Here is an 11,218-nt window from a genome sequence, read left to right on the forward strand (position 1 = left end):
CTCTCATGGCAGTGAGTTGCATTGAGCCATTTGTAGTGCTTTATAATTTAACTGTTTCTTTCTTGTATTATATATTTATCTGTATATGATTTAATAGTTCATTTCTTTTTGTGTGTGTGAGTGAGTGAGAGAGTGAGTGAGTGAGTGAGAGAGTGAATGAGTGAGAGAGTGAATGAGTGAGAGAGTGAGTGAGTGAGTGAGTGAATGAGATAGAGTGAGTGAGTGAGTGAGTGAGAGAGTGAGTGAGTGAGTCAAATAGTTCATTTCTTGTTATATATCTAATTATCTTTATAAATAAATGTATTAAATTATCAGCAATTTGCTTTTATCTCTCTAGAGAACTCTGTCTAACACATTCCCTCTAAGCAACTCTCCTGGCCTGAATTCTGCGGAATCCCTCTGGTATGTGTTCCTCCATCGCCATCTTCCTGGCAGTCCAAAAGATTCTTTTTTTCTAAAGTGTAAGTTTTTTTTAATAAAAAGCGTGGCCACTGAGTTCAATGGCACCCACACCATGCTCTGTGCCAGGGAACCCTGCAGACGTGAAAGTCCACCTGCCATCTGGGGCCTTTCCTCCATGGCCCGGGCCAATTCGTTAAAAAAACACAACCTTCTAAAACTCATGGGAGGAGAAATAGATCATTTAATAGGCCAATAATGCCTATTACAGGAGCCCTGGTGCTATAATGGTTCCACACTGGGCTGTTATCTGCAAAGTCAGCAGTTTGAAACCACCAGCTGCTCCCTGGGAGAAAGCTGAGGCTTAAAAAAAAAATGAGGAGCTGATGCCGGGGGCTTCAGTGGAGAGCAAATATCTTGAGAATGCTGAGGGCAATGAATGTACAAATGTGCTTTACACAACTGATGTATGTATGGATTGTGATATTGTGATAAGAGTCGTATGAGCCCCCAATAAAATGATTTTTTAATGGGGTTTTCTACTCCCAGTAAACACTTACAGTCTTGGAAACTCGACTCAGTGGCAGAGAGTCTGTTTTGGTTTGTTTTTTAAATGTCTATTATCCAGTTTAGATCCAAAGTCAATACCTTTCCTAAAGAAGAAAGCACCAGGTGCTGCTGACTTCACTGGTGAATTCAACCCATCATTTAAAGAATGAACACCACTGGCCTTTATAACCCCTGGAGCGACAGAGGACGGAGAGCCAGGAACTGGAGGAGGACATGGAATGGGTGCCTAATTGCCTCCTTGGCCACCAGACCAGGAGAACCGGATGCTGCTGCACTCTCATTATTGAGTGTGTTGATCAAAAATTCTATAGCTGAATCCCAATCAAAAGGGGGATAGTGCAGGTTAGAAATTGGACAGCTTCCGGAGTCTACATTTTCCCTGGAGCCACGAGGGTGGATGAACCACTGAAACAACTTCCCTGAGGTAATCTTTGAATCTAACACAAAAAAATATATATGGACACCCTTTCATCTTCCTTGAACCAAATAGTAGTTCAGGCAGGTAGGAAAGAGAGCACTAAGCTCTCTTAAGAACTGTTTGTATGGGATCAAATGGACACTGCCAACTGGGAAGCTTGGCCACAAAGCTTAGTGAGTTTATTTTAACAGGGGAGGGACACTTCGGAAAAGGCAGGTGAGGACGGTTGTGCAACTTGAAGACCATGGAGCAGCACCTGGAGGAAGGGCTGGGCGGGTGTCTGTTCCGACGTGCTGATTCTCAACAACAACCAAATAAAATGGAAGAAAAGGGAAACCAGAAACCATCCTTGGAGTACCTGGGTGGAGCATCTGGGTGGAACAGGCTCATTCCTTGAGAAAGATAGCCAACCAAAATGTATACAGGGAGAAATGGATCCTCTAACAGACTACTGTCTGTGAAGTAAATTGGGGCCCACCGTGAACCCCCTTCCGAAACAGAAAGCACCAGGCCCAGATGGCCTCAGCTGGTGAGTGCTACCAAACATTTAACGAAAAACGCCAATCCTTCTCAAGTTTTTCCAGAAGCAACAACCAAACTTCCATCGCTGAATTCAATGAGGTGTTGGCCGGTAAGGGAAGCAGGATGGATTTTTCAGGAACCCAGAAACATAGCGGGGGTGGGGTGGGGGTGGGGGGGGTGATCCTCTGAAGCAGCAGTTCTCAACCTGTGGGTCGTGACCCCTTTGGGGGGTTCAAACGACCCTTTCACAGGGGTCACCTGATTCATAACAGTCTCAAAATGACAGTGATGAAGCAGCAACGAAAATAATGTTATGGTTGGGCGGGGGGGTCACCACCACATGAGGAACTGTATGAAAGGGTCGGGGCATTAGGAAGGTTGAGAACTAATGAGGCATTAATTTCTAAGATAATGGGTGTCAAAGGTCAGAGAGGCTGAGGCCGACAAACCCCGGAGCTTGTGGGAAAGGTAGTCTTGTCCTTCCCATAAGCTCCTTCTCCAAATATCCTCACCCTTTTCATGGTGAGCTCCCCTCCAGCTCTCAATAAACCGGCAGAGTCACAATCACACGGGAGCCGTGTCTTTATTGATTCAGGATTGGCATCAACGTTTATCCTGGGGGAAGGTGATGCCAATAGATCTTCTTATCTCCTCCAGAATTTCAGCCAGGAGCTCACTCTCCACCAAGGGGATCACGGGGCTCTCCTTCAGGCCTAGGGGATCCTTCTGTCAGGGATTCCCCCCTCCCCACCCCCCAGCCATATACCACTTCCCTCTGCCAGGAGAACAAAGAACTACCATTCCCCCAAACCCCTGAGACACAGCAAGGTGAGGCTCAGGCGGATGGGTGCCCCAGAGGTTGCTGGGAGATGCAGTTCCAAAAGAACTCACTGAGCCACTGAGGCAGTGGGGAGGGGGTCCCGTCCCCAACCCCCCACCCATGTCTCCCACCCCCCACTTACTTACCCTTGCGCAGGCACTCTCTGACATGCTGAACCTCATAAATCATGCCCGCCCCATTGATAAAGTTGAACTTCTCGGGAATAGGGGGCAGTGGGAACACCTGGTGCTCTCCCTTCACCACCAGCTCAGTTGGACACCAGCAAGGCTCGGGGATCTGCGGGGAGGTAAGAACCTCAAACTGATTTGTGAGAGCCCCCATCACCCCCCAATAAAGTGACTGACTAAAAAAAAATCCTCAAACTGAGGGGGACCCCTCATGAACCGGGGTACCTGGTGACATCAGGGGGGCCCCTCCCACACCTGCTCCCATCCAACCCCAGCGAGGTCCTTCACCGGTGGATAGGAGGACTACATGCATTCCTCATCCACCAGGGTGTCTGACAGGAATCCTTCGGTCTGTCTGCCTCCCCCAGGGCACATTCTTTTCTAACCCCATAGCTAAACATTCACCCTATATGAAAATAATTATCATTTATCAAGGGGTCACGGTGGGGGGCTTGGAGAGAGGGAGGGTAAAAAGAGGAGCTGATATCAAGGGCTCAATAGAAAGAAAATGTTTTGAGAATGAAGATGGCAACAAATGTACAAATGTGCTTGACACAATAGATGGGTATATCGATTATGGTAAGAGTTGTATGAGCCCACAAGAAAATGATTAAAAAATAGAAAGTAAATGTCTAGAAAATAATGATGGCAGCCTAGGTACGAATATGCTTGATACAACTGTGTATAGATTGTGATAAGGGCTGTGAGAGTGCCCAATAAAAGGATTTTTAATTAACAAACAAATAAATAAAGATTAGCCCTGGGGGCAGCGTGGTGAAGCACTGGGATGCTTATCCCCCTAAATTGGTGGTTAGAACTCACCTGGGGAGGTCTGCAGAAGAAAGACCTGGTAATCATTGCCATTAAAAAAACATGGGACACTCCCTTACAGAAGGGTCGTAGGGAGGAGACGAACCAGGCAGGGTGCAGTATAGCACAGAGGAAACATACAACTTTACCCTAGTTCTCCTTTGTTTTTGACTGTTTATTTATTCGTTTATTTATTTATTTGCTTTTAAATCATTTTATTAGGGGTTCATACAACTCTTATCACAATCCATACAAACATCAATTGTGTAAAGGACATTTTTACATTCATTTCCCTCATCATTCTCAAAACATTTGCTCTCCACTTAAGCCCTCCTCTAGTTCTTAAATGCTTCTTCCCCCCCACTATCATGATCCCAATTCTACCTTACAAATCCCGCTAGACGAGAGGATGTACACTGGTACAGATAGGAACAGGAAACACAGGGAATCCAGGATGGATGATCCCTTCAGGACCAGTGGTGAGAGTGGCGATACCAGGAGGGTGGAGGGAAGGTGGAGTAGAAAGGGGGAACTGATTACAAGGATCTACATATAACCTTCTCCCTGGGGGACAGACAACAGAAAAGTGGGTGAAGGAAGACGTTGGACAGTGTAAGACATGACAAAATAATTTATAAATTATCAAGGGGTCATGAGGGAGGGGTGCGGGGAGGGAGGGCAGGAAAATGAGGAGCTGATACCAAGGGCTTAAGTGGAGAGCAAATATTTTGAGAATGATCGTGGCAACAAATGTACAAATGTACTTGACACAATGGATGGATGGATGGTGATAAGGGTTGTATGAGCATCCGATAAAATGATTTTTAAAAAACCTCATAAAAAACGCTGCCTCTGGGTCATTATTACCCTACACCAATAAGCAAAACATGTGGTTGCCATGGAGCCAATGCCCACTCCACTCAGCGACCCTGGAGGACAGGGTGGACCAGCCTCTGTGAGTTTCCAACACTGGGAGCCATTGAGGGGAGTAGAAAGCTGTTTTTTCTCCCGAGGAGGAGCTGCTGGTCATTTCGAACTGCCAACTTTTCGGAGCGCAGCCACGCACGTCTGGAGCTTTTGTCTTGTTACACGGGGGTCACTGTGAGGGCCCCCCCCCAACTTGAGGGCACCCCAACAACAAGACGACCTGACAAGAGACGTACTTGTTGCTGTTGTCGCTTCTGTTGCTATGTGCGGTGGAATGGATACCCCCACTGGTGCCCACCCAAGGGCATGCCTGGGGGCAGTTTAGTACTGCTCCATAGGGCATTCCGGGCAGATTGTCAGGCCGGTCTTCTGAGCCGTCTCTCTGAGAGGAGTCCAAACCGGTCACCTGTCAGTTAGCTGGTAGTCGGGTGTGTGACTGTGCATGACTCAGTGGCTTCCTTGGGTGCCTGGGTGAAGCTCCTTAGGGAGGATGCCCAGGCACCCCAGCCCTATCCTCTGACTAGAAGACAGTGGTGACTATCGCCAGAGAACCTTCTTGGGAAGCCTAAGCTACCCCCACAACCCAGCCTTGGCTCAAACGGGGAACGGAAGTACGATCCCCTTTCCTCCAGAGAAACAAGACCCAAGGCAGTGGTTCTCAACCTGTGGGTCGCGACCCCTTTCACAGGGCGCCTAAGACCATCAGAAAACACATACATATTTCACGATCTATAATTACATCTTGTTTTGTGACGAGTCACTAGGCTTTCATTTTGTTTAATTTTGTTTGATTTTTTAAAAAAATTGTTTGATTTTAACCATGAAAATACATCCTTCACATGATGGTTCATAATAGTAGCAAAATGACAATGATGAAGCAGCAACGAAAATCATTTTATGGTTGGGGGGTCACCACCACACGAGGAACTGTATGAAAGGGTCGCGGCATTACAAAAGTTGCGAACCACTGCCTTAAGGGATTTAGGTCTCCCAGAACATCAAGCAAGGCCCAACTCCGTGTGCAGTCCTGGCTGCAGAATCCCCTAGGGCTTGCTACAATATTACAGTATTTCTTTGTAGCAAGAGGGCCCTGGGAGGGCCCATGAAGGTGACCTTGGGTAACAGAACTGCTCAGGAAGCTCCTTCCAGGCTCCTAACTGCCTTGGAAGCATGGTTATTGAGCACTGCTTTCTCCTCTGACCTAGAGGTATTTGAACAACTAAAACGTTTACCCGCAGGTGGGCGCATGGAACCCCAAAGGACGCTCTGGGCCTGGTTCATGAGAAGGAGGGATTCATTGTTTGCCCCTCTGTCAGCCGAAAACAGCCCCCTCTCCTTGTGGAGCACCTTGATTCCCGGCCCCTGGTTGTCCATCTTACCAGGGCCTTGCCCTTGGTGCCGCTCACAAAGGCCGTGTTGTTCAGCTCGGCAGTAATGCTGCAGGTGAAGCTGCCGTGGACCCCTCCTGGGTACTGTAGCAGGACAGTAACTGTGTCATCCACACCTGGAAGGAAGGCAGTGCTCAGGGGCTGGGCTGGGCTCAGGGGCTCACCTCCTGCCCCGGGGAAACAGGAGAGCTCACCTGTGTTTCACCCATAGAAAGAAACAAAGTATACGAGGGGATACCCCCCCACCCCACCAAAAAAACAACTGATGCTGGTTTGTTTGGATGTGAGGGGGATAGTGTATTTGGAGTTCATTCCACCAGGTCAGACTGTTCAGGTTAGAGGTTCTGAAAAGGTTGTGCAACAGTGTGCGACAAAAAAAGGTCTGATGGGTAGGAGACGGGGGACTGGTTTTGCTTCCACGACAATGCCCCTGCTCACGCAGCCATCTCAGTGCACCAACGATTGGCAAAAACCAGCATGCTTCTCTTGCCCTACATACTTGACTCACCTGACTTCACTCCCATTCACCTGACTCACCTGACCTCGCTCCCTGCAACTTCTTTTTGTTTCTGAGAATGCAGAGGGGCATGAAAGGACAGCGATTTGACAGGGTAGAAGAGGTGAAGAAAAAAGCAAGGGAGGTGCTGTCAGCCATCCAAACGGATGAGTTTGAAAAATGTTTCCAAGAGTGGAATTGCAGATTTGACAAGTGTACTAAGTGTCATGGAGAGGACTTTGAAGGTGATAAAGTTGTTTTGTGAAAAAATTTAAATGCATAGCCTTGGGGGGGAAATTCCGGGTTTCTTTTTTTTTGGGGGGGGTACCCCCTCATATACATTTATAACCAAGACTCGCCAAGCAATAGCTTGCTCCCTCCAAGATATGTGATCGAAGCAGTCCTTGGCCATCCGGTCCCAGCCAACGTCCAGTTGACTGCAGCTTTGTGACTGAGTCCAGCAGGAGAACCGGTCAGGCTGAGCCCAGCCTCAATCACCAACCCACAGAAGCACACGCTCGGAATTGATGATTATCTTTTAAGTCACCGAGGTTTAGGTCATTATCACTGAGACGGCTTCAACATGGAGCAAGTTTCTTAAACTAACTGCTTACTCTTTGCCTCAACGACATTTCGTGAAGTCCTTATGGAAGCGCTGTGCTTGTCATTTCACCAGTAAAGACAAGCTCAGAGATGAGGAGGGCCCGGGCCAAGGTTGCACAAAGAAAGCCATGAGACAGAGTTGATACGCTACAACTTTGTGTGGGGCGTTCCTCCAGCTGTCTCACCTGACTCCCCTGAGATTTTCTAGCTCCATGTCAACACTATCAACTATCTGTTGCTGGCAAGTTGATTCCGACTCACAGTAACTCTAGGACAGAGCAGAACTGCCCCCCACCCCCCGGGGTGTCCATGGTGAGCATCTTCATGGAAGCAGAGGACCTATCTGCAGGGGAACCTCTGGGGGGAGTTGGACTGAGGACAGTTCAGTTAGCAGGGGAGTGCTTAACCACACCAGACTCAACAGATGGTTACATTTCCCAGCATGGTGGCTACATAGTTTCAAGTCAACTGGAAGCTACAGAAAAGGGTAGGCGTGGTATTCAACCTGTCAATCCTGTCACAGCCTGATGGTGCCTCCTTCTGGGCGGGGCCTTCTCATAAGGAGGGTCCTGGGAACCTCCCCTTGGCTCTCTGCCTTCACCGTCCTGCTGGCTGACCCTGATGGCTCTCAGAGCCCTGCGATGTTACCACTGCCACTGGATCCGCATGGCTCTGCACCCACGGCCTGTGATCCTCCTGCATTCTGCACCATTGCACGTGACTGTGTGAGTCTGAAGAGGGACTTGTGGACTTAAGTTGGACTGGGCTGTTCTTTTGATATGTGATTACTTCTTGATATAAAACTCTCTTAAAAAATAAAAAAAATAATAATAAAAAAAATAAAACTCTCTCTTATATCTACATATAAGTGTCCCTGAATTGGTTTCCCTGGTCAACCCGGACTAACACACCAAGGTTTAAAAGCTTTCTCTACCCTGCAGCAAAAAACCTTGCTGTTTCAAAAGAAAATAAAACAGAACAAACCCTGCTATTGAATCACAGAGTGGAATTGTCCTATTAGATTTTCTAGATGTAATCTCTTTTTTGTTTAATCCAGATTTATTGGTATAGACTATATTCTTCAGAGTACCAAAAAAACCCCCCAAACCCTCCAAAAAACAAACTCAGTGCCACTGAGTCAATTCCAACTGATCGCAACCATATAGGACAGGGTGGAGTTGCCCCTGTGGGTTTCTGAGACTGTAACTCTTTACAGGAGTAGAAAGCCTCATCTTTCTCCTGTGGAGTGGCTGGTGGTTTCGAACTACTGTCTCGGTGGCCCAGTGCCTAACCACTGTGTGAAGGCCTCCAAGGAGAAGGCTGAACGTGTGTGTGGGGAGGTCAGATGCGCAGGCATTCCCCCACCCCCCCTCTCATCCCACCACAGGGGTGGGCCTGCTCCCTGCCTCTGGGGACAATGGACAGGCTCCTGTAGGCGGAGTTTTCACCCTACTGATAATGGTTCCTATGGAGATCCAGAGACCACCCCCTAGACCACCCTCTCATTGATGTGTAACCTATAGTGCAGCTCCTCCCTGTGACGTATGTCTCTACCTGTAAGTAGTGGGCTGGCTTGCCCACAAAAGGTATATAGGTGTGTCAGCAATATAGATCTCTCTCTCTGACTCTGAGCTCCTTGCTGCTCACTCCCTGGTCACTCCCCTCTCCCTTGTTCCCTTCTCCTCCTTCCCTTCCCCCTCTCTCCACGTGGACCACCAAGCTGGGCTGAGGTGAGCAATGTTGCTATGTATCATGCCTGACTGTATTATTGTATTATCTCTCATGCTCTCGATGACTTTAATATAATGCTTATATATCTCAACCGTACAATTGTGCATTACTGAACCCAGAAGTTGTACTTACTGAACTCGTAGAGAGTATCAACGGGTGGGGGCTGGCACCCCTCCTCTAGCGCCCCTCAATTTTTAAATTTAATACTACAGCTGAACGTGAACGTGAGCGCAGTGACTGCAGCGATGGACGCACCCCCACAGCAGCCGTGATGGTGGCTCAGGACCGGGCAGTGTTTCCTGTTGTGCACTTCGAGTCACTGTGAGTCGGAATCACACCGACCACCTGTCTAGATGCAGACCGCCAGGCCATCCTGGCTGGATGTGAACTTTGGATGTTTTGGTTAGCAGCCCACCCCCCAGGCTCCTCACTCCCCAGTGGTCCAGAGTAGACCTTACCAGTTTCATGGTGCCTCCCAACTGCGGAGATTTTCTCAGGCCTCTGCCTGCCGAAGACCATGGTAATGAACTGGATGCAGTAGATGCCAATGTCCAGCAGGCCCCCGCCAGCCTGTGCCCAGTCGGTGGCCCGGGGCATAATGGTAACAAGGTCTTTCCCGAACTCTGCTCGAGCCACCCGAAGGTCTCCCAGAGTTCCCTGGGCCAGGATGGCCCTCAGAGCCTCTAAGGCTGGAAAGAATCGAGTCCAGATGGCCTGCAGAGAGCAGAGGGCAGAGGTTAGGACAAGGGGGAAGGGTCAAGTTTCAGCCTGTTCCCAGCTCGGTTTCTTCTGGGGCCCCAAGACTGAGGCTAAGGAACCCTGCTAATTGCAAGGTCAGCAGTTCAAACCCACCAGCCGCTCCTTGAGAGAAAGATGAGGCTGTCTGCTCCTGTATTGACTGACAGCCTCGGAAACCCAAAGAGCCTCCCTAAATTCTCCTGCAGGGTCACAATAACTCCAGAGCAGTGAGTTTGGTTTGGAATATGAGTTAGGCCAGTGGTTCTCAACCTTCCTAATGCCGTGACCCTTTCATACATTTCCTCCTGTGGTGGTGACCCCCCCAAACCATAAATTATTTTTCTTGCTGCTTCATCACTGTCCTTTTACTACTGTTATGAATCGGGTGACCCCCAAAGGGGTCACAACCCACTGGTGAGAACCACTGAACTAGGCCCTTGCACACCCGCCCCTGTCTCCAAACCAGACTCTTCCTCTCTCCTCTTCACAGCCCACTGGTTCCCATGTTGCCATTCTCCTGCCAATGCCTCTCTGCCTGCCCCCTTCCTCTCCTCTCTGTTGACCTCAGCTCCAACTTGACCCTTGACCTGCTGCACTTGGGTTTTTATCCCAGTCTTCCTCCGGGGGCCACCAGCATCTCCAGTCCAGCCCACATCGCACACCACCTCAGAGGGAGCATTCCTTCCAGTAGAGAAGGCTCTGTCCCACCCCTGCTCAATGCCCGTCTACGGCTCCCCATTGCCTGATACCATTTCTGGACCATGGTGTCATGGGCCAAAGGCTCTCTGGTGGTGCTGGGGCACGGATCCGTGGGAGGAAGATGAGGCAGTCGGCTGCCATATTGCATACAGCCTCGGAAACCCCATGGGGGCAGTTCTACTCTGTCCGGAGAGTTGAAATCAACTCAGTGGCAATGAGATTTCAGCATGGGCAAACCACTGACCAAGCTTGGCCTGAATGAGTATGGCCACCAACCCTGCCAGGTGCCTCTCACCAGGTCCACTGGACAGAGGAGAAAACTGAGCATCGGTGCAGCGAAATCACGTGCCGCGCAGTGAGACAGTCAGGGATGGGATGCTCCAGAAAGTCAGACTGGGGTGGTCCAAGCTCTCATTCAGCCCAAGTTTGAGCCATCTGTCCACTCTTGTGGTCTGCGAGTCCCTGACCCTACTGGCCTGTGTCAGGTACTCTGCCCCACCTGCAGGAAACCTCCCTGGAGACCCCTGGACCGGGATGCCCCATGCTATGTTCACTAAAGGCCTCACCAACCGGGCATGGGGGCTGCCCACTCCAAGGCCCACATGGACCCTGGAACGCTTCAATCCCTGACCCAAACCCAAACCCAACCCACTGTCTCTGGGTCAAGGCCAACTCCTCGTGACCCTGCAGGAGAGGGTGCAAGTGCCCCTCCCTTGTGAGTCCCCAGGCTCTAACTCTGTAGGGAAGCAGAGGGCCTCATCTGTCTCACGTGGAGCTGCTGGGAGATTAGAACCGTGTACCACAAAACGACTTCAGGAATGTAATCAAATTCTGGAATCGGCAGGGTCAACTGGGGGAGAAAGAGAGTGTTCTCTACTTTTGGAAAAGGTTTCCATCAAGGGTAGGGGG

The 11,218-nt window shown here is 49.5% G+C and overlaps 1 protein-coding gene across 1 annotated transcript in view; it reads right to left on the reverse strand.

The window, feature by feature from the left end:
• Positions 1–2,473: 2,473 nt before the first annotated feature.
• DHDH (dihydrodiol dehydrogenase) overlaps positions 2,474–11,218 on the reverse strand; it is a 12,948-nt gene continuing 4,203 nt past the window's right edge. Inside the window, exons 4-7 of the mRNA XM_004710421.2 lie at positions 9,331–9,586; positions 6,034–6,158; positions 2,876–3,026; positions 2,474–2,622 (exon numbers count right to left, since the gene is read on the reverse strand). Of these exons, the coding sequence (XP_004710478.1) occupies positions 2,513–2,622; positions 2,876–3,026; positions 6,034–6,158; positions 9,331–9,586 (642 nt within the window). The 3' untranslated portion in view covers positions 2,474–2,512. The remainder of the gene's footprint in view (positions 2,623–2,875; positions 3,027–6,033; positions 6,159–9,330; positions 9,587–11,218) is intronic.

This window comes from Echinops telfairi, unplaced genomic scaffold, assembly GCF_000313985.2.
Source record: "Echinops telfairi isolate 266 unplaced genomic scaffold, ASM31398v2 ScPeMD7_655;HRSCAF=1070, whole genome shotgun sequence".
Classification (NCBI taxonomy): Eukaryota; Metazoa; Chordata; class Mammalia; order Afrosoricida; family Tenrecidae; genus Echinops; species Echinops telfairi.